This window comes from Gavia stellata, chromosome 9 (assembly GCF_030936135.1).
Source record: "Gavia stellata isolate bGavSte3 chromosome 9, bGavSte3.hap2, whole genome shotgun sequence".
NCBI classification, from domain to species: Eukaryota; Metazoa; Chordata; class Aves; order Gaviiformes; family Gaviidae; genus Gavia; species Gavia stellata.
In genome coordinates this window covers 27,751,588-27,778,761 of record NC_082602.1, presented here as the reverse complement: position 1 = coordinate 27,778,761, position 27,174 = coordinate 27,751,588, and the positions used below count along the sequence as shown (strand labels likewise).

Here is a 27,174-nt window from a genome sequence, read left to right as displayed (position 1 = left end):
TCCAAGGAAACAACATAAAGGCATTCCAGACAAGGAAGCATACACCATTCAAAAAATTCTTTAGAAGCCCCATGTCACATGAAGTTGGAAAGGATAATTTCAAAGTGAAAAGATAGCAAATAACTTGTGGGTTGAAACAGCTTGAAAGCTAATCCCTGTAAATCAATGAGCTTCTTGGAGGGCCCTTCAATGTGATCTTCAGCAATTAATGGAACATGTTAGAACTATGTTCCTGAGTATACCGTCAGGAATAAACCTGTACATAATAATGGGCAGCAGACAACACAAATTTTATATAGTGTTTCTCTGCAGCTGTTCCTGGAAAACTTCTATTTTGCAGACTAGCTTGAACATGTTCAGATGTTTTCACATACTGGGAGTAATCCTTGAAAATGCTAAGTCTCTTACAAAGATGTCAAGCACTGTCAGCCCTCACTGGCCTCAGTTTGAGGACACCGGTAGCATGCAGATGAGGTCCTTTGCAGATAAGACAGAATAATCAAAGAGTAATTTCCAACTGCATACAAGAGTTTCAATCGTGGGACTCAGGTATAAGAAGTCAGAGGCCTTGGTTTGAACTCCAACCCTAGTTTCATTTCCCAAATGATCGCTGAATAAGAGAAATACATAGCTGTACTCGAGTCTCTCATAGAATACACACCCATTGATGAGGTTCCCCCAGAGACACCTGAAACAGTAGCGGGCAATATGCACTGACAAGAAGAAATCTTTGTAAACTGTGTGAAGACCACTGACCTAAGCTTCCTCCCACTGGCACATTAGGAAATGAATATATCATCTTTACAGTTTTGAGAGTAAGATAGGATAGAACCACTTGCATAAAAAGCTGTTCCTACCTTCTGTTTGAGCTCATTGGTTTCATTGATGAAACAATCTCTCTCCTTCTCCAACTGGTAAATAATCTTCCTTTGTTTCTGAGCTTCATTCTTGTAATTTTGGATTTCTTCTTCCAAGTTCTTCTTTGACTGTTCATGGAGCTTCACCAAATTTATCTGCTTCTGAGTGGCACTAGTAGCTTTGACCAAGTTCTACAGGGAACACAAAATAATGACTCTTGAGCTAAAAAAGCAACACTGCCACCACTATGACAAAAACATGCCATTGTCTAAGTGGATTGTGGATTTTCCAATGTTATTACCCCTTATCTAATTTGTTCAGTTGAAATACTTGAGCCTCAAATCTGATTTTTAAAAAAATCTCTAACAGAGCTGCTAAATAGCGCTTTTTCTGGTTTGAAGTTAAAACACTAGTGTCTGCGTTACAAAACAATGGATAGGATTGTTTACAAGTGGATATAACTAATGACTGGAAAACCTTACCACCTTTAAGGCATTTAGACTAAATGTGTCTAATTGTAGAGAGCCGTAAGGTCTCCCCTCAGCCTCCTCTTCTCCAGACTGAACAACCCCAGTTCCCTCAGACGCTCCTCATAAGACTTGTGCTCCAGACCCCTCACCACCTTCGTTGCCCTTCTCTGGACACACTCCAGCACCTCAATGTCCTTCTTGTAGTGAGGGGCCCAAAACTGAACACAGTATTCGAGGTGCAGCCTCACCAGCGCCCAGTACAGGGGCACGATCATTTCCCTACTCCCGCTGGCCACACTGTTTCTGATACAGGCCAGGATGCTGTTGGCCTTCTTGGCCACCTGGGCACACTGATGGCACATATTCAGCCGGCTGTCAACCAACACCCCCAGGTCTTTTTCTGCCACGCAGCTTTCCAGCCACTCTTTCTGAAGCCTGTAGCATTGCATGGGGTTGTTGTGGCCGAAGTGCAGGACCCGGCACTTGGCCTTGTTGAACCTCATACAGTTGGCCTTGGCCCATCAATCCAGCCTGTCCAATATCATCTGTCCTGTATCATCTTTACCAAATTAGCTTTCTGGTCCCACTTTGAAACTTCTCTTCCTATACAAAACAGGTGCTTGTTACCTGCCAAATCTGAGCCTCTGCTAGAGTCAAGACACAGGACGGTGAATCTATACCAAGTAAAGCACCTCAGAAATCATCCTTTAGCATTGAATTTACTAGATTACACTTCAGGAATGCCCATAAACATGAGATGCTATCCTGCAGTGCAAGAACCTTGGGCTGATGGAAAACGATCAGTATGAGAAATGGACCTAAAAGCAAAGATGATTAGTATTAACACAGTCTGCCAAGCTGCTATGTGGTGCATCAATATTTTGGTTTGTTCTTTTACTAGCAAAGACCTACTTTGCCCAGATTAATATTAAACTTCATATGCTACAAAGTTTAAAAGCACAGATATAATGAACTCTTTGGATATCAAATAACAGGTTTGCAATAAAGGTGAACACATGTAGCATTTTTGAACTCCCTGATAGTTTACATGTTAAAACTTAGAAATCTTTTGTATGTTTATGGGTACTAACACTATTTCAATGCACAGAAAAGAGGGAGTGTAAGCATCTGCTTAAGGAAATCTGAATGCTTTACTTAACCTTATTTATTCTACAACATTTCTGTGTCGCTGTAAGTGTTTAAATTACAAGCCTTTCATTCTCAAGCCGTGAGATTTGTTTATCAGTATTACCAATGCAAGCTCACCTTGCTTAGCATATCCCTTTCCCTCACAAGCTCATCTATAGCTTTCTTGTCAATCTCCGCCTGCTTTTTGGCAGCCTCCAACTCTAGAGAAAAGAAGGAAAGAGAATAAATCCTGGCTTCAAACTGTACAGCTGCTAAAAATGCAGAAAGAACTTAGGGGACTTTTTAGAAAGCCTTAACATTACACAAACAATTCAATTAGCTGTGACCAAGTTTTGCAACCTCAGGTATCAGCTAATGATGTTAATACTTATTTGGGTACTTAGAACAACTCAGGCACAGTAATTAATGGTATGAGGATTTACTGTATTTGGGTGTTGAAACCAAGATACCACAAAGAATTTTTATTTTCAGAGATCATGGAGCACACTGAAAATTAGAGCCTTTTAAGAACCGTCAATGTGGGCATCCAAAACCTGAGGCACTTTCAAAAACAGGGACTTTCAGAATTATTCTAATCCTTCTATGTGAAATCCAGTTCTCCTTTGAAGCAGTGAGATTCTACTGGCTTCAGTGGTGTTAAAACTACTTGCTATGGGTAAAGATTAACACTGGACACATACTATTAAAAAGATATTAAAAATTGAAGAGATGTTTTTTCACTATATTTTAAAATTAATTAAAACCTGCTACACTAAGATTGCAACTCAGGAAATGCAGTACATTGGAGTGCTAAGATAGTCAAATATTGGCTACTAATAACATGTCTTTTTGCATTCTCAGACATTCCAGTGCAGATCTGAGTTTCCTAAGATACTCTCTCCTTTCTAGTACAGAGCATGACCTTAAGCAGTACTAGCAAAATACTTGTGGGAAAGCTCTTCCACCCTCACAGAGGTGCATGAAAAACAGACACGACTTTCCATAAATACAGTTATATGGAAGGATCCATGTCTCATACATGCAGTCTTTTCTGGACACAAGCTAGAAACAAGGGAGGGCAGGGAGAGGCATTTATTCCAGTATATATCAATTTGAACTAGATGAAGTTTGTAGAAAAGGGGTTTTTTCTGCCCCAAAAAGTGAAGTCTCATCAACTCAAATATTTTGCCAACTTCATAATATTTTAGCAAAAAAAAAAATTCATAAAAATGTCTTCTCTGAAAATTACTTTGAAAAATGTGTCTATTTTTATTTCAAAGCATATTTTATTTTGAAATTTATTTGCACTTTAAAGTAAAAAAAAAAAAGTGCTTTTAAATGCTCAAAAAGACCCCAAAAGTTAAACAAAATATTTTGTTAGACCCAAGGCATTTTCTTCCAAAATTTCCATTTGGCAAAAATGTTGAAAGTTCCTTCTTAAGGTTTTCCAGATCTGCTACTAGTCAAGTCAATACTTGGACAGCTCTAGTATCCACACTGACCACCGAAGTCCTAAACATACCAGAACTAAGTTTATCAGCTCGCTTGCTCATATTCACTTCCAGGCTGTAACTATTCAGCAGAATCAAAGCAGGGAAAAAAGCGTGTCCTAACCATGCCTGATTTCAGTAAACTCTGAGATTGCTTCTCTCTCACAGGTCAGTGCAGGAGCAATGAAGGTGCATTGGGGACGACTCTCTATGTGACATGGCACAAATTGGCACACCACAAAGTTCAGTTATGTCTGTTGTATTTTCACCCTACATATGCTACATTATGAAAATTCTGTAACCGTACAAGGTTTTTAAAATGCTGCTGTAGATTCCAGCGGTCATTTATACAGTCTCATACTAGACACTATGATCCTAACAGGAGGATGTACCCTGAATGAATAAATTACAAATCAGAAGACAGATCAATCCTTCAGTTAGGCACCTACCTCTCTCCAGCCCAGACATTTGATTTTTTAGGGTGTTTCTCTCATGTCCTGCATCAACTTTTTGCTCCTCTGCAACACGCAGCTTATTCTGGAGAACATCTCTTACTTTGTTCAGCTTTGAAATTTCAAGGCGCATCTGAGTCACTTCATCCTCTCTGGCCTACAGAACAGCAAGAAGGAAAGGGGAGAGAAAGCACCCACAGAAAGAACATGCCTCTGTACATGGTATATACTTATTCCATGAAATTCAGGAAGCACAGGTATAAGTGCTGTGGGTCGCCTGAGAGAAGACAATTAGCTAATTGAACAACATTAAAATAATTTAAACAAAGCCAGCTAGGGCAAGGAAAATGATAATCAAATCTTATGCTTTAGGGCTGAAGATGATCAATAAAGAATCCCCAGCTGCAAACCTCACACAGCACTACACAATTAGTCCTGCAGATTAAACACGGGCAGCTCTAATTTCCTTTGAAGTATTAGGGACAGTGACTGTGATGAGAAAGATATCTGTAGTGTGGTCTGGTTGCATGTCCCTAAGAGCAGGAATCTGCTATCTCCATCTCTTTTATAACCTATGGCTTTAAAGAAAAAGCAAAACGTAGAGTTCGTCTCATTTGCTATACAATCAGAGGAGAAAATAATCAATCAAAACACTGCATAAAAATTAAGGAACTGGTTACCAGGAAACACAACCAATAATCACAACAGAAATTCATCTCTTTCCTTTTAAGAATTAAATATAACTCCCTCGTATAATTCAGTGCCACTGTTAGGTTTTACAGTCATCACAGACTACAGTGTTCCACTTACAGCCTCAGATACTGATTCTGTAAGATGTTGAATCCTACTATGTGAGTATCGTCTGGGAGGATGTGAATCTCCCAAATCTTACTGACAATAACCTTCAAGAGATTTATGAATACTTGCACAGTTTGGGTTGCCCAACACCATAGTGGAGGCACTCAGCACACTGCAGGCTGAAACTGCAAGCACAATGCCTGCAAAAAGGGCATCTCAGATCATGACTGGGGCTGTTAGAAGTTTTAGCAATTGGCTTAATCACTAACTGGGCAATATCTTCTATTTTTTTGTTCCCAGAATTCCATGTGCATGACTCTACAAGTTCCATCAACTTTTCTTGAGGGTAGGATAAGATCATAGAATCAAAATCCTCCTTTTGACACTCTAGAGCCCCAAATGTAAGTCACATTTGAACACATTGTTTGTAAAGTTTTAAACAATGATGGTATTGCTAGAAGGAATGATAAAACCAGATAATCTGGAAAAGACAGTAATTTTTTTCTCGAATAGGTAAGAAAAATATCCTCCAGTCTGCCCAATAAAATATGACAGAAAACAAGCTCCTACCATACAGCTCATTAAGGATTCAAATCAGAATCTTCTGTGTTATATTAGTTATGAACTGAGATTTTAATCTGTCAGTGGCTAGTTTTTATCATTCTGACTAACAGTTCCCATTTAAAATAAAAAAAAGCACACTATTGGCAAACTGTTTTTATTTAGGTGAATTGGTTATACTTGAGTAAACATTGATAAGATAATGATTTTCTACCTGAATTTTCTAATGTTTAGTGTTTTAACCCCAATGATGATACAAAATGCAAGATATGGTAGACAGAGTAATAATATCAAACGTTTATACATTACCCTTTATCACAAATGCTCTCAAAGTATATGCAGGAATCATTTAATCCTTCCCTAACTGAAACTCACCTGCTTCTGAGTGGTACAAAACAACTGTTAAACAATGTAAAATCAGGCAAGAAAACCATTTAAATTGGAAGGTCAACAAGATCTTTGTTACTTATACTTAACTTCCCCAACTGATACTGTGGGGGAAAATTTTAGTGTTGGAAGCAACTCCCTTCAGTGGAAGCTATCCAGGACACTGTCATTATAATTTATTAACATTTTTCAATGCTTTTTGGCAACATTCTGATTATGTTAATCACTGTAAGAAAGTCGTTGCTCTTATCTGAAGATGTCACAATCGAGAAAAGACCTTATGCTTGCCAAAAGTACCATGCATCCTTTATGAAGACAATGTGTTGAGCATTTTGATTTATGTGTTTTATGAAACACAGCTCCTCCAGCAGCACAGGTGCTACCCTGTCAGGTGGTAGGGTTGAAGACTGCACCATGGTACTGCCACAGAAAGAATGGCAATCAGTGACAGCCAGATCCATTCCTAAAAACTCCTCAGATTTCCCCCTAAACTACCCATAGGGAACTATCAGTACAAGAACTGAGGTCATCCCTGTCCCAAGTGCTAAGACTGCCATCAGAGTGATAGAGCTGATAGGATGCATGCACTTTCTGGCACTTACTTTCAGTTCTGCTGTCTTCTGCTGGATGTCCTGCATCACCTCTTCAAACATCACACTGTGCTGCTCGCTCTCTTGCATGAGCTTATTATTTCTCATCTGAAATTGCTCAAGTTCCTTACCAGCTCTTTCATTCAATATCTGTTAAAGAACAATCCTATTAATTCTTTTTAATCTCATTGCAATATCTACATATACATGAAGACAGAACCTTCCATCTCCCCAGGAGATAAAAGCTGCTACAGATTGTTGTCTGCTTAAAAACCACTCTTCACTGCTGATGAAACTACTAATGTGAAATATGATACATGTTCATATTGACTAGGGGAAATGATAATTTCTAATGAATAACACAGCCAGTGTCATTTTTTTTCTGGGAGCTTAGCAGGTCTCTCTTGCAGGTGGTAGATAAATATTTTACTACTTGTTAGGCATTTGGCAAGCATCACGTAACACAACTTGCTACATATAATTACTGAAAATGAGTATGAGATTCAAATTACTTCCATCAGCAGAGGGCAGGGGAGCTCTGTTTCTTAGCAAGCAAATCCTACATTAATATGCTGATAACATTTCGCTGGGTACATGGTTTGCTGAGACCAGGTCACAACCATTTTCCTCCCTAATTTGTCTTCAGTCAAAAGCCCAGAACAGCAGTTTCATGGTTTCTATGGAGAACATATACTTCAATACTGGAGCTGCCAGTCTTTTCTTCTGCTTGATGGGACTTCCCCTAACAGATATTACTCCATAAGTGAGGAAAGAACAATCATATTTTTCACTTCAAGCATTAATGTGTGATAAACTGATGAAGTCAAAATGTACTCTGCCCTTAACATTAAAGAAAGAGAAGTGGAATCTCCCTCTGCTGAATACATGCAGAAGCAAAGACAATGTAAAAACAAGGAATACTGCTGTGTTGCAAATGTCAGGATAACACTGTGTTTCAGGTGATTCTTTATTGAGACTTGGACATTGGTGGGATAAAGCTTATAGTAGTTGTATCAAACCATCTTCACTGTCATGCAAGCAAGGATATTTAGTAGAAATTTCAGTGGAATAAGAGCAGGCATCACAGCCAACTACAATTCAGTTGAGAAACAATAACCTGATAACATTGCAATAGCTGAGTCACCTTCTCTTGCAGATCTCTACTCTGACTTTTGCACAGTTGGATAACCTGTGTTTTGGACAGACTTTTTGCAAAAGACAATGCAGAGCCTCCACAGACGCCTTCAAGCCAGCACAGCCAACAAAGACAGTGCAGTCATTGGTTAATTAGCCTAGGCATAGCACTTTATGTGAACTATTGGTTTCCAGGACAGTTTGGACAATTGAATGCCCCTAAAATCTGCACTTAGCAAGGTTGAAAAGGACTACAGAAAGGAGAAGGAAGAATGGAATGGAACCAGGAATTGTAGATAACCTATTTAAAAACAAAGTGATTGTCCTGGCAGATCATGGAGCTGCCCTCAAAAGCTGCATCAAATCAGTGATATTCAGAGAAATAATCAAGTCTTCTCTGTATCTCTTTATGTGAAGTATTTTACTAAGACTCTGTGTTGACAAAAAATTGTCACAGACCTCTACCTTCACAAATCCCTGGACATGAAGGGAAGAAAAAGCCATAAAGGTCATAAATTTACAAGACACACACAGCTTGCAAAGAAGTTTCCCTTGAGGTAGGACTGTTTTACAGTGATGAGATCTCCCCTGCTATTTACAGAAATTGCTTCTCTGAGAGTTTTTCAAAGTCAGGGGAAATGGACTGAAAACTTGAAAATTCAAATGCTTGCAGAACACTTTGTTAGGACATTTTCAGATAAAGTTTTTAGAAATAGAATGGGAAAAATCAATCAAAAAGGTTTATGAAGACAGTTCTCTGCGCTTTCACAGAAACTCTTCCACAAGCTTGAGAGGTAGATAAAAATGATTGTGACATGTGGGAAGGCAGGATGCGGGCCCCTGGGGTGGTCCTGTGCAGGGCAGGATGCGGGCCCCTGGGGTGGTCCTGTGCAGCTGATGGATCAGAGCTTGTTCTGAGAGAGACAAAGACGGGCCTGTGGAAAATTACAAGCGAAGCAATAAATAAGGGCTACGTGGCAAGGACTGGGCGTCCTTGAGAAATGAGGATGTAGATAACAAGTAGTTATGATCAAAGTAGAAGGGAGTTATACAGCTGCTCAAACTGCAAGTAGAAGAACATAAACAAAAGTAACTTTTAGGCTCAGCCAATTAGGATCTAACAAGTAGGCGCGTATTAGGTCTAACGGTATAAATATGTGTTGCTTGAATAATAAAGGCGGACTATGCTTTATCACTCATATTGAGTCGGACGCATCTGTTCCTTCAGCCGCGAACCGTCGGTCAACTCCTGGCATCGGGGAACTCCCGACATCTTCGGGAAACTCCCGACAGTGACAGAGAAGAAAGAAGGGGTCAGAGGTAAAATGACTTTACCAATGCCACTATAGTGAATCAGTGGCAAAACTGGCAATACACATCAGAAGTCCAACCTGGCAGTCTCCTGTTACTATCATTAGATCATCGATGCTCTTCACAGACTTTGTCTCATTTGCTGTGATCTTTTCGAGATGAACTCTAGCAATATCATTGCAATCCACTACTGATTTCTGTGAGGAAATCTATCTGAAATCTGTCAGCCAGCTTTACATATTTATTTATTAGTAAAGTAATATTTATATAAAAATAAATATTTATAAAAATTTATTGACTTAAGATAATCTCCCCCCCTTCAGGAAAATTAATTTTTTTCTTATTTTGATATCTGACCCTAATCTTAGACCTGATAAATACAGTGTGCCATGCACCTTACCTTCTGCTCTTTTAGATGCTGTTCCATTTTCAGTTGTTCCTCTTTGTTCCTCTGTATATGTTTCTGTAAATTCTTGATCTCAGCTTGCTTGTTATCCATTTCAGCTAGAAGATTTTTCAGCTCCTTCTCCATTTTTTCCTTCTTTCGAGCCTCTCGTGACGCCTCATTCTGATGCAGCTGGATTTCTTGCTGAAGCTATAATAATAGAGAAGACAAAAGTTTAAGTTCTGCCGCCTTTTATTCAGGAAAACAAGGCCTCTCACCTCTCCTTCTACTGTGCTTGATTTTGAAAATAACAGCTTCTATACTACTGTACCCACTACTACATGGAATATGCCAGATGTTCTCAGAAGAAAGAACAAAAAACCCTGCATGAGGGAACCTATTTATTGATGACAAGAATTTGTTAAGTACCAGTCAGTTCACCCATACAAAAGGGTCTGATACAGTTCAGATATAAAAGCATTTCTCTGGAGATGCAGTGGCACAAATGTATTTTCAGTTGTAAGTTATTTGTGAAGTGGTGCTTTCTGAGTGCAGTGTTAAAACTAATTTGGGCTTGATGTTGTATTGCAAGGATTTTTATTCTGATTTTTCTATCTCACCATCAAAAACACGTATTATACTGATAGTAAAGGAAAGAGAGAGATGTCAGACCAGTGTTTATTTTCACAACTGCTCTCAACGTTTCTGCTCTCAAAGTTCATCTGTGGGAACTTTGAAAGAAGAGCTTTCTCTCATATTTAATAGAGTATCTTGTGACTTCTGCTCTCCCCCTCCCCAAAAATGTGATGGAGCAGAATCAGCAGAGAGGAGACAGAGGGGGCTGATCCACATGGAAATATTCAGTTCAGCCAGGGACCAGTGATTGAAAGATGTTCTTTGCTTAAAGATTCCTCTCCCTCTGAGCCCACAGATGAAAAGTTGCCAGAACTCACTGGGTCTTCAACAGGATCTTCAAAAAGACATTGTCATTTAAGCAGTCTGAAGTGGAGAATAATTTCATACTGGCAGAATAGGAGTTGGTTACAAACGCTGTAAAAATCCTATAACTTTAAGGACTGATGAAGTGAGTATCAAAAGATTAAGGCTGGCAAAATTCAATGAGTTTTGATGGGGGTTTCAAACCTCTATCTTTTCTCCCATGCCCACAATACTGTCAGAAAAGCAAAGATTTATATTGTCTTGTAATACATTCCCAACCATCTGCTTTAGAAACAAGTTCTGTGCATGAAACCTAGGCTGATCATTACTTTCCTATTTGTGATTAATAAAAAATGGCAAGCTAAATGCTTCCATCTCTTCTCTGTTCTTTTCTGCTCTTTTCTGCTTTTCCTTTCTCCTGTTGTCTTGCTCCAGTCCCCATTTATATTCTGCTTTAAATTCTTCTATTCCTCATTATTATGTTTTTATATTTTGATGTGTCACAGTTCTGCATCCCATATTCCATCCTTTTCTACTTTCTTTCCATTCAGTGGGCATCCTATTGATCCCCAATTTTCTGTATCTCTAGCTGCTATACACATTTAAAGGAAGGTGTACATATTGATCAGTAAAGAAGAACTGTCTACTCAGATGGTCAGAAAAACAGGGAATCTAACTTAAAGAGGAGACAAAAAAAGTAAAGCTGAGATGGAATATGACTGCTGTCTACAGACACTGGTGAGGTGAAAAATTATTTAAGCTGAAAAGCAGTAGGTAGGAATCAGTGTGAAGAAGAAAGTAGGAGGTCTCTAACCATTAGAAAAGTGAGGTTCTGGAAAAGCTTCCCATAAGCAGTAGGGGAGAAAATATCCTAATGGGCTTTTAAGTGAGAATTTGATACATTCTTAAAAATTATGGTATGGCATCATGTGACAACCACTGCCAACAACAAGGGACCTAGGATTTCCATTCCAGGTCTATGTTCTAAGTGGTTCTTTGGAGGCATAAGGCTTTACAATGCAGAAGAACACATCTCCAGTATGAAAGATAACTATGATTCAGGCAAAGGAACCTTGGCCTCATTCAGGGTATTGGGAAGCTATGGAAGCAGCTGGTACATGACAATACACTTTGCAAAGTGTATCTACTTCTATAGCCTAGAAGTAGAGAAAAATATAAAAATAATTCACAACAAACTCCTTTCTGAGCACTTCTGAAAATGTTTGAGATGTGAAAGAACAGGTAGTAGCATACTAGTCAATGGCGATCAATTGCAAGAGTGGAGAATGGTTCAGGACAAAGCCTAAAATCACCACTTGGTGATCTGTACAGACCTGCATAACGGATTGATCTGCGTCATTTTTTGCCCTCTCTGTATCCTGCTGCTGCTCTGTGGCTTGAGTTAGACTTTGACGTAACTTCACGACCTCTGACAAGAGTTGGTCTCGCTCCTTTGTTATCTCTTCTTTAAGTTTTAGCAAATCCTGGATACTGGAAGCAAGGAAATGACAGTCAAGCAGTGTCACATGCCCTTTCTGTTCCTCCTCCTGTCCCAGAGAAAGATCTTTTGTTAGAAACAGGAGTTTAAAAGTAATTTGTTTCACTTTAAGCTCCTCTTGGATTAAGGCTCCGCTGGTCAATTGAATTATATGCTCTATCTACTGTGATCGTAGTCACCGTCAACATAGGCAGCTTTAAAAGCTAACCTAGTTGAATAAATCGCTCTTGTTATATCACATCCTCATGGGTCTGAAGAAACCTTCAGTTTCCCAAAAAAGTAACAGGGAACAAAATTCCTTCTTCTCTACCCATTGCAAAATTACTCAGGGACCAAAAATGTTACATTGTTGTAACCAGTCTCTCTGCAGCTTACCTGACTGGGCACCTAACTGGGTTATGTCTTACAGTCATCTAATGTAAGAATAAAACAGACTCCCTGGTTGGACACTTTTACAATCTGAAAGAAAGTCCAAGCAGTGTGGGTTCACACTCAACCTTGAAAACCAGCCTTATAGATCTATAAGACTATAGACTTCAAAGGAGTTGTCTAGTCCCACGGCCTGGTTACTGGACATAGTATTTAAGCATGGAACTGGAGGGCAATACACAGGGAAAATTAAGAAGAAATTGTAAGTAGGCAGGTCTCAGCAGCCTGGGCAGCAGCTGGAAATGGCAGGAGTGAGGTCTTGGCAAAGTAACAGCTCCTGGCTCTTGCAGGAAAATGCAAAAAGCAGCCACAGAGAGCTGCCTTTAGGGAGAGTTATACTAGGGGAAGGCTTAATGACCAAGCTTTTTGATCCAAGGACACCTGTTACACAGGTCCAGAACATTTCAGGGCCAAAAGGTGAAGGAGTGGATTTCTCTTGCATCCAGGTGGTTTATGTGCTGGCATATTCCTTGGAGGAATGAGGAACGTGTGTTTAAGCACGCTAAGGGCCTTGCTCACAGACATGTCTTGTTTACGCAGCCTAGATACACAGTGCATGGGGAGATGAGCATGCCCCATACATATCCTGAATGCATAATAGAAATAAATACCTTACACTGTGAAAATTTCAATCCAGAACCAGCTGGGCCAACCATCAGCAATCTCAATAGAATGTGCACGGGTCATAGGGTCAATATACTTAATCTCATCTTTGAGTTTACACTTAATCTTATAGCCTAAGCACCGTCTGAGAACCTGATGCTACAAACACTAGCTTTTGGAAGGCTTTTGAGCAGCTTCTGAGGATCATTTTTATTTGCACACTGTAGCAGCTAGAGACTCCATCTGAGACTAGGTCCCTCTGTGCTCGCGGCTGCGTAAGTGTTCCGTAAAAAACCCCATAGTGTTGAAAATGTATAAATACAAAATACAAACAAGAATACAGACAGTGATAATACTTTATAACAAAGCTGGGAACAGAAGAGAAATCAAGTGTCCCGCGTCCTTGACTTACCTACTTGACCCTGCTACCATCATATGTAAAAATGTTGACAGGATCCTATTCTCAAAGACGGAGTATGTTGAAACGCTAGTCAGATAAAACAATATGACAGATACTGAGAAAGTGCATAATATTGATTTTTATTTGATCTCTCAGCTTAATCTGATGCTGAATGAACTCACTCAGAGCCTGATTCTGTATTTGCTCACTGCATAAAAACACATTGACCAATAAATGTGCACTCATGAGAAAAGTAAAAGGCAGAAAAGACCTCTCTCTCTGTTTTCCAGTGTCTTTGTAGTGTCTAAATGGCTAAACAAGCTGTAGAATGATAGAAAATCAGATCAGACTTTCCTCCTCCCTGGGGAAAACTTACTTGCACTCCTGTCCCAAGGACACTCCAGATCCTTGCTCCACCAAGTTATTTAGGCGCACAATTTCCTCTTGCAGTGAATTAATCGTTTCCTTCGCTTTCTGTTCCTTTTCATAGGCTATATCCACCATTTTCCAGGCCTTTTCTATCTCCTAGGAACGACATGGAAAACAATTCATAAATTAAATTGAGTTGAAAATTAACAACAAATTAAAAATTAATTGCCTTGCATTTTGGTTAATTAAGAAAATAGATTTTCATGCCTTTTCACGCTTAGATTCACAACAGTTTTCTTCAGCAGTTGTCTTTTCTTTTGGACAAGGGCATAGCAAAAATTTGGAGCCATTCAGGTTATGTCAATTTACGCCACAAAAGCTCTAATACATTTTCTTTAACACATAGATCTGAACATTATCAGATCTCACTCTATGAGGTTTTGTTCAAGTGAGTCCCACTAATATCTAAAAATTTACTGAAAATTCAGTGCCCACAAAGGTACCATCTACTTAAATAGCTCACCTATGTCTGTAAAAATCTTATTAGCTGTTATGACAATGAACATCCAATTTGATTTGGATGAGAAAAAGTTGTTACTCTGGCCTTTTCTCCCTCTTTGTTCATTTTCATCTGTGAGGACCTAATGTATTTTGATTTTAACTATATATTTAGACAAGCTGCAATTCTCATGCCAAATTTCAGCACATGGAATTACTTGAATGACAGACTCATGTGCCTCTCACAAACCCAGGGTTTGATATCCACAAACAGAATAGGGAAGCAAGGTTCACTTGATTTTTTAATTTCCTCTGCATCTCTCTCCCTTGAATCAGATCCTTAAGAATCACACAGCAGGCTTATTCCTTGATAGGTTCAAACCAAGCTCCTACCAGTTCTGGAATCCTGTGCTAAAAAAATGCATAGATTCAGAAAGTGACTGGACTGAAAGAAAAGTTCCTGAAGACTCAGTAAATAATGAAGACACTACTTTTGATGCTAGAAGTCCCTGAGCTGCAAATCACAGCATGATGTCCTCTCTCTCATGGTCTTTTCTCAGCTGGCTCCTGGTGGAGTTCTGGACTTGATGGACTTGTACAGATTTAGACTCCAAGCGTGGCTGTGCAACTCTACATTAGCTTTAAGGTCTCCCCAAGGAAAGACAGACAGAAGCATCATTACATCAGGCCATAATATCCCTGTCAACTTCTACTTGCATCATATGAAAATAGGGCAAGGCAAAAAAATTTAAAAACACTCCACAATGAAGAGTATCAAATAGTTTAATTTGTATCAAATTGTTTACAGCAGTTCTTTATTGAAATTAACATCTCTGGTTCTAAAAAAAACCTGTTTAAACTCAAAATGATGACACCTATATTATGACATACTGTTAATATATTTATTGAACTTTTAAAAATCAAATAGAGGTAGTATTTAGCTGTTTACTGCCTAAATTAAAAATTCAAGCTATCGAACTAGCAGAAGTAACAGGCTACCAGAATTTGCTGAAAAGCTAACACAAAATATAACACCTGTAGGCTCTTCCAATTGGAGAGGGAATACGTTTTCATTTTATTTATTCAACTAGTTCAGCATATCCAAATTTGAGAAACTAACTGGAGTTTAAACATTAGGAATGTTTGCTCTTTTTTTTTTCTCAGCTTATTAAGAAAGAGTTAAACGGTGGGCTTTACTCGTTCAGAAATTCTGAAGGAGATTATAATCAGTTAAATTCACTACCTACAAACAGTATTTTCATTACTTAATAAATTACTTTTAGTTCAAAAATTAGTTTTAAAAATGTGCTTTTCATTTGTATATCAAGCATATTTAAACAGTTTTAAATATTAGTCAATTGTTACATTTTCTAGATTTTGAGTTCTAAATTCCATTCAAATGCAGCAATGATCACACATGAAGTATTCAGTATCATCTAGTAAATAATAATTTTTTCATTCATTATTACCTTACATAAAAATGTTCACTTATGAAATTTAAATAAACTCATACTAGGCTGAAATAACGGTATGAAGATATAGTATATCATCTTGACTGGCAGAAAAGCATAAAATATAGCTGTAAATAAACATGTTTCAGATTTGCCAACCAATACGAGGCAACCAACTTTTCTCTAGAAAAAAGCAAATGGAAAATAAGATTAAAGCTGATTACTTAAATCAAAGCATCCTGCTGGCTGATTAGACTGTGATTAGAATTGGTGAATTAAATCATTACGATTGGAGTTTTGGGGGATAGAACCGGTGAATAAAATCAATATGCCCTCTGAGAGGTCTTACTGGCTTCAGTGAGTATTTTGTTCTCGTGAGTATTCACAAAAGTGATCCCCTGAAGTCAATGAGGCCATTCAGATAAGCAGTGATTTCAGGTCACCCTAAGCTGTGCTTTTTGAACTTTATCTTGCTTTCAATGGGTAGAAACAATTTTATTGAATTTCTATTGATAAAACCAATTTTCATCAATAAGGTTAACAGGCACAGATCATGGCCCCATTAATAAGCAAAATCTAAATAAGAATTTGCTACAGACTTCAGCATCAGCAAAACTGGGCTTCATTGTAGTTGTTTCTTGGTTGTGCCTTTTACTTTGAATAGCAGATCAACAGATTGCTTCCTCTAAATTCAAAAGCAAAGAGGAGGAAATTTTTGATGGTGAAAGCCTTCATTGAAAAAATATTCACATTATTACTCAGCAGAGAGGGGAACTGAAATAATGCAGAGTACGTCAGCATCACTGGGTGATTGCAGTACATGGTTAGGGAGGTAACATGCATTGCAGTTTGTTGTATAATTGAAGATGGAAGTACAGTGGATGTTTGCAGTTAGAAAAACTCAAGAATTTTTGGAGAAGTACTGGAACTCTGGAAATTGTGATGCAGAATTCATAAAGTGTGACTGCCTTATTTTATTTTCATTAAATACCCCAGAAGATCACATCAGTTTCACTGCTTAGAAATTGAGAATTACTGAAACGCTTTCTTAGTATATCGGATTGATACCCCTGGAAATTGAAAACTTGGTAATTCCAAGGCAGGGCAGTACAAGCTCCTATAAATTCCCCTTCTAGAGTTGTTCCAGTGCAGCCTTGTGGATCAGTATCCCTATCAATGAAAAAGAGAATTGTATGCCCTTGGTGTTCAGCTTGGCCCTTTGCTCCTTTGATATGACTGTAAACAGCAGACTATTATGTCCGGTTTATTAGAACTACAAAACAGAGCACTGAACAACCATCAAACAGTTAACAGCTATTGATTATTACTGACCTGAGTCCTACCAGCCACTGATCTGTGTAGTTAACCCCTGCCCCTAAACAAATCCTACTGATTACAATGAGGCTTCACATGGAGAAAAATTTTGCTTCTGCAGCTTTTATTTGTATATGAAACAATGACCTAGAAGAAGAAGGCTGTACGCCTGTTACCCTGATGACCCATCAAGTCACTGAGATTTAGGGCCTTAATTTGAAGCAGCTATACCATTTTTACTGGAACAGCCCCACCAGGATTCTCCTATCTTTCGTAAATAATGAAACAGTAGAACAGATTGTATGTTTAATTTAGTGCTGAAGAATATAATCTTTCCTATTTTAGCACTTGAACTTTCCTGAACACTTGCCTTGGGCACTTGCATAACACATTTTTTGAATGTTAGTAGAATTGTTACTACAGCTGTAGTATTTCACTACTGTAGGATGGAACTTCCCTTGGGGAAGGAGAATAACATGAAATATGAAGGGTATACCAAACAAAACCCCAAAACATGACATGAACATTTTAAACAATATCCAAATAACTCCTAACATTTAAGGGAAAGACTAATTCTCACAACAAAACTGAAAAAGTATCAGTGCTGTTTACTTGGCCCACAGCACACCACTAGAATCGAAATGTCACATGTTGTGCATTGCATGTCATTTCTAATAGGATCATATTGTCAAGCAGCTTTTTCACCACAAAATCTCTAAGCTGGTTCAATAGTAGGTGGTATTGTTAAGCCATACCTTGCCTGAGCTTCAAATTAGCTGCTGAAATTGGAAAGGCTCTTATTTTTCCTACTCTTCTGCTCATCAGTTTTATGACATGACTAAGACAATGTCTGCTCAGCTTGGGAACATCTTAAAGGCTTGCCTCTGCTGCTGTTCACACTCAGATTATTGCCGTGTAATAGCAGCAAGAAAATTATAAGGATCAGTGCAGTTCCTGACACCCACTTTCCAGGTTTTGACTAGCAGCAGTGAAAATCAACAAGATTTTCTACACGGTTTTCCTCTTCCTTGAGGATACTTTGAGCAGTACCATGGGCTTGCAAGCTGCAGCCATAGGATGACAGCACTGCTATTTATATTTACTCTGAGCGTATTTTCTTCCTAATTCTAAGGACAAGAAACTTCATTTTAAAGAACTTCTATTTCTGTAGTGCTCATAGATCACTCTGGATTGTTACACTGAATTTATTTTACTGGAACAAAACACTTTATTGTAAGGCATGGAGGTTTCTCAACTAAATGCTAAATTAAAGCCTGTCTAGGCTCCACAGCCTAAGCTTTTAAACCATCAGAAGGAAAAAAGTTCAAAATACAGCCTTCTGATCATTTGGCAGCTTTAGGTTTCTGGTAGTCAAACCTCACTGTAAGACTAAAAACATTGACTGTTTTTAGCGAGTCAAGCACTTTGATTTGACAGAGTTCAAATCAATAATAACAAAGAACATATCAGAGTAAATTGGTAAAATCACATTGAAATGCTATATAGGATTCCTTTTCAAAAACACTGCAAAACATTTATTTATATGAGTTGATGACACTTCCCTGGTCTACAATCCATATTTCAGCAAGTAAGTAGATTTTTTATGTTCTGTCAATAGTTGAACATCCAAGCAGCACTCCAAAAATATTAATGAATCCAGTCTCAAAAACTGTATGTTAAGTTGGAAATGTGCTATTTTACAGAGGGAAAACTTAAACAAAAACTATTAGCGAGTACTTGAAAGCTGATGGAGTTGGTTTAGTGCAAATAAACACAGAATTTGACTGGGACTAGTAAAAATATCCGGCTAAAGAAACAAAGCAATCAGTAGCAAAGCAGAGGTTAAAGAACTGGAGATGCCAGCTCTGTGGTTAGTCGTCTGGCTAGTTCTCTACATAAAATAAAGTGTTCTTGTAGATGCTTTTCTTATTACCATGTTTTTCATTAACAATTTGCAGATCATGTTTAATTCTATTCAAAACTTTACCGTCTTCATTGATGATATAGTTCCCCGATCATCTTTAGAGAGCTTTGTGAGCGCAGCTATTTTAGATGAATTCACCACAAGCTTAGCATTCAGCTCCCTGCATTTCTCCATGAGACGCTTTTCATTTTCATGAGACTTCTTCATAACAGCATGGAGCTTCTCATATTCTATTCGGAATTTTTCCAGAGTTTTATCTCCCTTAAGTAGATTGATGACTTCTTGGAAGTCTTTTTCCAGTGCTTCAAATGCACTTTCTTCTAGATATGGTTTGCCAGACTTTTCCTGAATGAAATGAGATAGATAATCAAAAAGCGGGAGGGATTCAACATCTTGCTTATGACCCCGGAATATAAAAAAGCAATATACTGAGTGTGTAACAGCTACTAAGAAATCATGACAAAATTTTCTGAAATAACAGTTCTCTTGCTCATATATTATATGCACATTGCAAGCTATTTTTCAAACAGAGCTCCCCCGATTTTACTGAAATAACTAGTGCTTTAACAGTCAGAGTTCCTGTAATTGAGTACCACATATACTTTAAAGATAGGTCTATAAAATACCATCATTGTGATAGTGTTTAAATAATACATCAACTATTGAGGAAGCCCAGTATTTCAGCTTCAATTCTTCCCAGTTCTCTACACTTTAAAGTCTGATTAGTTTATGCTTTCTGTGCGGATAGTGCCAGCAAATCACTTGCAGATTAAGTGTGTCTGAAAGCTCCAGTAATGCCAATGCAAGCCAATCCTTCCTCTGCCAGAAATGCTACTGTTAAACCTTTCACAGGGGACATTTTTGATCTAGCTCAGTTCTGACGCCAGATTTTGCCAGCTTGATTGCTGGACACCAAATTCCACCAATATTTTTCAAAACAGCTTAAAATAAGCTGCCATTATAGCCTTCAACAGAACACAATCATATCAAGTGGAGGCAGTATGGCCATTTCTTGGGTGTTAGCTTGATCTGCTAAGCAGCAAGATAAATCAGCCCATGGGATGCTTCATGCTGTCACAGACACATTGCTTCCATTACTCAAGCTTGCTCAAAACTGACTGGAATGTCTCTACGCTGCAATACAAAGTCTAGGTGTATCCTTGTAACTGCATCTCAGAGGTGGACTCACTTGGATAGGGAAACAGCTCTCCCGTTAGCACCGGGCATGGATGTATGGCAAGCTCCCCTCACAGAGGAGAAGCAATGAGCTGCACAGCTCCCACAACCTTAAAAATATGCCCCCATATCTCGCCCCCAAACCAATGGATAGCTATTTCAAAAATGTTTCAGGCCCCTGCTCACCATTTGAACACAAAAAGTTTAAAGGTGAGAATTTTAAAAATTCTAAAAAGAAAAAAATTCTGAGAGCAAAATGACATGTTTCATTTGTTTCATTGGTTTGGGGGGGGGGGGGGGGGAGTACACAAGTTCACACTACCTGGAAAACCTGAAATTAAAAGGGTTAAACCAGACCCTTACGACTTGAAAGTAAGGTCAGGCTGTGCAACGCACTGATGCAGAGGCACCACCTCCAAATCCCCTCTCCTTGCCAATGCTCTAATTTGTTTTTTTTTTTCCTGTGTCAGAAACTTCAATGGGAAAACAGCAAAGGCAACTTGAATAGTAAAACCCATGCTCCTGTTGGCGTGGAAGGGCGGTCTGCATGGCATGGCCGAAGTTTGGTGCATAACCCCTTCAAACCTGCTGTGGCCCTCACGGCAAAGAATTTGGGTTTCTTCTTATTTCATCCTCCTCTCCAATGTCAAACCTTCAGTTTGGATCTCATTTACATTTGTGATCATAAATAGAGGTAAAAGAAGGACAGTAATGGCATATGGGGCTGGGGTGGGAGGGGGTGTGTGGATTCACACCCACCATCTTAAAAGTAGCAGGTGTTCCCAAAATTTCTTATTACTGCCGATGTGTGATAGCCTAATTGCTCCTACTTTCAACACAGGATCTAACTGAGCTCTGCTCACAAAAGTCACTTGACACATAAACATGGTATATAGATACAGATGATAGAGATATAGAAGAAGTCGTTGGGCTTATTCTGAGGTACAGCGTTCGTCCTGTCCAAAAAACAGGTGGGGAATGTAGGGTGAGGGAGGGCTCACCTCAGCCATGCTGCCGGCGGGCTGGGGGCGGGCGGGGCCAGGGCGGGAGTCGGTGCCGGTGCCGGTGCCGCTGCTGTGGCGGCCCCAGGCCGCGGCGGTGCAGAGGCCGCCGCGCCGTCTCGTAGCAACGGCGGCGGGCGGGGCGGGGCGGGGCGGGCCGTTGGGGCCGCGGGAGGGGCCATTGTGCCCGCGGTGGCGGCCCGTGAGGCGCGGAAGTCGGAATCGCCGCCCGGGGCCTCCGTGTGCTCCGCAGCGCTGTGTAGGCCCGCGGCCCAGAGGCAACTCGGAGAAGCCCGTCGCGGACCTGCACAAGACCCTGGTCACCCCCCCGTCCCTTCGGCCTCGGGGTCTTCTTCCAAAGCTGTCCATCTTGCTGTTGAAATTCAGCCGTCAGGGATTTTAATCAACGACTTTGAGGACTATTTCCCCTGTGACAGGAAAGGCCGGGAGCTGCTCCCTGAGCAGGGCAGCGGGGTCAGCGAGGTGCAGCAGCTCAGCAGGAAGAGTCAAACGTCCCCTCAAGGCACGGAGGGAGGCGGGGTCGGTCCTGTGGAAGGTGGTAAAAGGGGATTTGTGCGGTTTTGGGGCACGAATTACACTTGGAGCCTGCCTTCTGTCATTTCATTGCACCTGGCTATTCACACTAGCTTGTCTGTGCGTGTGAATGGTACATGTACGTGTACAAATCATGGCGTAGAACAAGGACCGCGGCTCTGCGCTTGGAGAGCTGTGCTCCAGTACCAGCTGCTGCTGTTCGCTTCGCTCCCAGCCAACCCTTGAAATAGTTGTTTTTATCTCTATGGGGTCTCTATGTTTCATCTGATAGCTTTTTAGGGCAGGGAGTGTATTGTGCAATGTGTACACTCCCTAGCAGAATGGATGTCGGTTATGACCTTAAAGTACCACTTGAAACTAATAATGATGATGGAAAACTTTTTTTCTCTTCCTGCTTTAATGAAGCCTGAATTGTAGCGCTTCATTTTATTGATTACACAGCAAAATAGGCAATTTCAAATGGATGATTTCAAATGGTCTTGTTTTACAAGTAGAACTAGAGAATAATACACATTTTATAACGTATTCCCTGTATGTATGACTTAATTTATAAAAAATGTCCTACATGCTGAAACATAGTTTCAATCATTTCAAAGCACACTTCTAATAAAAAAAAAAATAAAAGTTCCTTTTCTAAGTTTTGCACTCTTTTCCTCATTTTCTTGTGTACTGATGTTTCTTACTTAATAAAATTACCAGGAAGACATCATGAAAAATTCCCTGATTCTAGGATTTCAGATTCTCAAGACGACCAAACTTTTAGGCCTTTAAAACTAAAACAGCTGCACATGTAAAGAAATACCAAAAGATATTGTTTTAATTTTGCTAGCAAAATACTGCTGGAGGAAGAAGATATGCTCAGAATTAAATAAAAATATTATATGCTATAACAAAAAAACCTTTAAAATTATGTCTTAAATATACAACTTTGATATTTATTACACTCTTTCTTATGGCTTTAACAACAAAACAGGAGTGGAAACTTATGAAGGGAGGTAGTTACCTTTGTGCTTTACGTTCATGTTTGCACTTGCAGGTAACAGCATAAATGTGCCCAAAAATTATACCCATTTATTAAGGCATTCCCATGAGCTTCTGTTTTTCAAACTCCTGGTGATTTGTGTCCTGTGAGACCATCTAAGGGTGAGTGTACAGGCTGGTCTTCATGACAAGTGCCATTTGAGCTAAATTCATTCAAATTCAACGAGTTCACTGTCATAGTAGCCGCACCTCTAACTGCACTGCAGACATAGTAGAGTGACTGTGTTAGGAGTCCGTGATAACTCATCCCAAAGCCCATTTTTGATAAGCCAGCCACCAAGCCTTAACACCACAACTCATAGCGCATAGTTTTAAGTGCAAACAGAACACAAATCTGTGACAGGGTTCAAATACTTACTTTGAATTAATTCTGCAACAAATCTACAGAATGCCTCGACAGGTTCATGACCAAGGAGCTGGACTGACACTCAAGAGGACATCTGGGTTTCTGACCTTAGCAAGAATTTCCTGTAGGTTGGGACCAGCCACTTAAAATTCTCTGTGCTATATATTCATTGGTAAAGTGGAAATAACCACATTTGCCATCCTGCAATAGTGTTGTGACAGTCCCGGCTATAAATGATGTGCTCATGTCACAGAGTGAAACTCTAGACAAGAACTTGCTCTTGAAGTGGCATCACCTTTTAACTCTCCCTTTTAAGCTGAGCCTATGTTCCCAGCTCTGGGAAAACCTTTCTGCTAGTAAGAGCAAAAAAATCAGACAGCCCCAGAATAAGAAAATAATTAATAAATCACCTTAAATGAAAAGAAATAAATCAACATTAACAGCAGGGACAAGCTGGACCCAGGAAGTTTCAGTTCATTGAAAAGATTGTTATTTATTTCCCTGAATATCTGACTTTGTTCAAGAGACATCTGTACTTTATGGTAAACAGGCAGAATCACCTGTTGCGTAAGAGAGATATTCACATCAGTGGGATGTGTTTGTGTGCGTGCAGAAAGAGTTACTAGAGAAGAAATATTTGCTCACTGATTTATTTGAGGTCACAACCCTCAGGCAGTTAATTTAATGCACGTTTTAAACTGTAGTGGCATGAAAATGATAAGCCATCGCTTCCTGAGTGTAAGGATTTATGGGCTACTGCAGAGATATAAATAAATACAGTAAAATCTCATCAGAACATCACCCAGGAGAATGTAAGCAATTTGGGGCAGGGGCCATGACAGTACATGTTTTCTGGGAAGTGTAAAATGAACCTTGTGGACGCTGGAAGGTGACGATAAGAATTGATAAAGGAAAGCCTGGGGGGAGGTGGGTGAAATGTGTTTCCTTTCACACCATGCTGTTGTAAGGAAGGGTATCACTAGGTGGCACTCCACCGCCACAGTGGCTTGGTCAACTGCCCCCTTAAACAACAGCTCTTCTCAGCCCTGACAAGATTTTCTGGTTTAGAAACGTGTTACAAATATTAATTAATGCATGGAGACATAGTGGTTGGGTGAACATGTGTTCATGGATGAGGTCCTGTATTTGCATACAATTTTGTTCAATTTACTCAGATAATATAATCAACGGGAGATTACCCCCAAGGAAAGCAAGATTTGGCCAACAATTTGCTAACATTAAAATATTACTTTATATATATTACAAATATGTTGCATAAATATTACTTATATAGCTGCAAGTCTTGTAAATTCCTCAGCAATATGGAAATCCAACACAGCCTCATGGCCTCCAACATGAGTGATGGTACGGATGCTGTCAGTGGGCTGACATTCTAGGACATACCCCAGAAGCCAGTTTGCCTTCTCAGAATTACATCAGTTTTGCAGTATTAAAAGGAAAAGAGCTTACTAAAAATACTTCTTTTTCTCCAGTGACAAGGAAATGCTATGCGGTCCTTGATTACTTAATTATCCAACTGATATTTTTACTATATTCTTTCTGAATGTCCTCTACTCCTGTTATTTTCAAAATAAATGATAGTTTTATAATATGAACAGTTGTTCAGTTTAAATTGGATTGAGGCTTTCTACTTTGTTCATAAAGATCACGCAACAAATCTCAAATAGCAGTAACCTTTGATCATGTTTGGCACTAGAGTTGAGCCAGTGATCTCAAGAGGAAGAAACATACCATATCTCATTACCATTTTCATAAGAAGTTAAATCATGGAAATGTTTTGATTAATAGAAACACCCAAATAAAAAGCTCGGTTAGTTCTGAGACAGAAACTAAAGCTGACAAGTGGTCTGTGTATAACGTACAATTACATGCTTTACATAAAAAATAAAATAGAGTACAATTATGGAAAGCAACTAAAAATTGAGTCAATAATCCTGGAACTAAGCCAAACTTGCCATTCCCCAGCACAGTCTGAAACTGCAGAACTGTTTCCTGCCCCAGTATTTCCTCCCAGTTCTGCAACTAGGATTACAATGGCCTGCCACACTTGTTAGAAAATTCCTCTCTTCTCCCCTTCTCCGACCAAATATGGGGATTCTCCAAGACTGCTGGAGGAAAACAATGCTCTGTGGATCCTCATCACCATCGCTGCCCACTGCAGGCTCTTACCACCACCAGTATTATGGTTTATGGTACCAGTCTGACCTATAGCTTTGGAGAGTGATGGGGGGGGGACTCTTCCTCCTATGTATTTGGAGGAACAGGCTGGTTGAAGTGACCCCCTCCCATCCTGGCTGCCCAGCATCATTACTCCCTAGAGAGGCTATGAAGGAAAGCCTTCAACGTAACATTAACACGCTTGGTCCTGCACAGCACTCAGGTTTCTTCAATACATACTTTCCATTACCTGCTTACCTGTTCTGATCCATGGCTGTCTTCCCAATCAAGACATTTGGGTGTATTTAAAAATGAGTTTCAAATATGTCTGGAGTCATCATGTGTTCATTAGCAACAACTTCCCCCTGTGCTTTCTAACAGCCTTTCTGTTCCAGCAGCAGAATCCAGGTCCTAATCTCTGATTCCTGTTCCCCTCCTTCATATTTTATTCTTCAGCCTTTTAATTCTCAACCACCAAATCTTCCCCTAGCTGAAAATTTGTCTGGCATCTACTTGACACTTGAGTCCTCTGGGAGGAAGAAGCTATTTAAAAAAATCTTGGTACCCAGGGAAGGCTATAGAAATCACAGAGATTTAAGATGTTTATAAGGTCAGGTGTAAGTGGTTAGATGAGGACACCACATGGTGAGCTGCGAGGAGGTGTCCCTGTCCCCCTGCACATTTCCTTGCGTGGTAGCTAGGAGGTGTGAATTATTTATGGAAGGGAGTTCCCTGCCCCCTTCTCCCCTTGGGCTGCTCATGCTCCTGGGTCACACTGTGCTATGCCTATTAAAATACCGTCCTGCTGCAGCCTCCTTTACGCTTACACAGCCACTTGCAGTATAAAAGGTAGGGCCCCAGCAAAGCCTACCTTGAGCAAGACTATCACTCCTGCTTTCTCTGTGTTAACATGATCTCTCTGTGTGCTCCAGGTTGGCAGCCGTGTCCTGTGTCCCTTGCGAAGGTGACAGCTGGAAGCTGTACTAAAACCTGTTTCACTGCTACCTACCCATGGCCTTTCTACCATAACCCTCTTCTCTCTTTGTAGACCTTGCAAGATGTTTTTTTTTTATTTACTGCTTGTAATAGTTTAAGGAAATATTGCTAGTTTTGTAATGGATTAGAAATACTAGTGGAAAGAATAAAATAATTCCTCGATCTTATAACATGTCTGAAAGTATCTGAGAAAGTTACCTAGAATCTAACTCTCAGCCCAAATCTTGCTCTTGTGCTGCTCTTGCTGATGGGATCTTAGAGTCCATTTTAGAAATAATATTACTATATCTAATTTCTGCTGCAGTAGCAGCCATGTGACAGAGCCACAGACTACATCCCAGTGTGCTACAAACTATCGTACTGTTACTCCACTGCTCACAGCTTCAGGTCCTGCCCAACATCTGAGTAAGGTTAGCGGAGCTTGGCTTATTATCAAATAAATTACTACCTTTAGCAAGATAATGATCTTAAGCCTTCTGCAATGCAGCAATATTCAAACAATGAATAATGTACTGGAGTTGTCAGGTTATGTGCTTCTAGCTTTCCATCCTCTTTCAAACTGCTGAACTGCATCAAAAAACTTAATACAAATCAAATTAATGTGTCTTGGTTTGACTTTTCCATTTACATGCGTTGTACTGTTATCATAATTTTATACCATCTTTGGTGGCACAGAAAGTGGATCCTGAATGGGATGGTGGGTATGTAATATAATCTCTTGGGATGTGAGCCTTCCTTTGAAAAATGTTCAGATCTTTTCCCTGTATCCCAGGGAAATTTTGCAGTTGAATGTAAATTAGTCAATGTAACCTATAGTGATTTGTATTGTCCAATGTGTGTGCATGTATATATATACATGGCTACAATCAGTAATTACTACCTTGTCAGGCTT

At 39.5% G+C, this 27,174-nt stretch overlaps 1 protein-coding gene across 1 annotated transcript in view; it reads right to left on the bottom strand.

The window, feature by feature from the left end:
- Nucleotides 1-21,535, bottom strand: part of CFAP58 (cilia and flagella associated protein 58) — a 61,096-nt gene extending 39,561 nt beyond the window's left edge. The window contains exons 1-9 of the mRNA XM_059821354.1: nt 21,167-21,535; nt 19,053-19,334; nt 13,810-13,958; nt 11,838-11,994; nt 9,580-9,774; nt 6,747-6,884; nt 4,396-4,555; nt 2,595-2,677; nt 858-1,049 (exon numbers count right to left, since the gene is read on the bottom strand). Of these exons, the coding sequence (XP_059677337.1) occupies nt 858-1,049; nt 2,595-2,677; nt 4,396-4,555; nt 6,747-6,884; nt 9,580-9,774; nt 11,838-11,994; nt 13,810-13,958; nt 19,053-19,334; nt 21,167-21,535 (1,725 nt within the window). The remainder of the gene's footprint in view (nt 1-857; nt 1,050-2,594; nt 2,678-4,395; nt 4,556-6,746; nt 6,885-9,579; nt 9,775-11,837; nt 11,995-13,809; nt 13,959-19,052; nt 19,335-21,166) is intronic.
- Nucleotides 21,536-27,174: the final 5,639 nt, after the last annotated feature.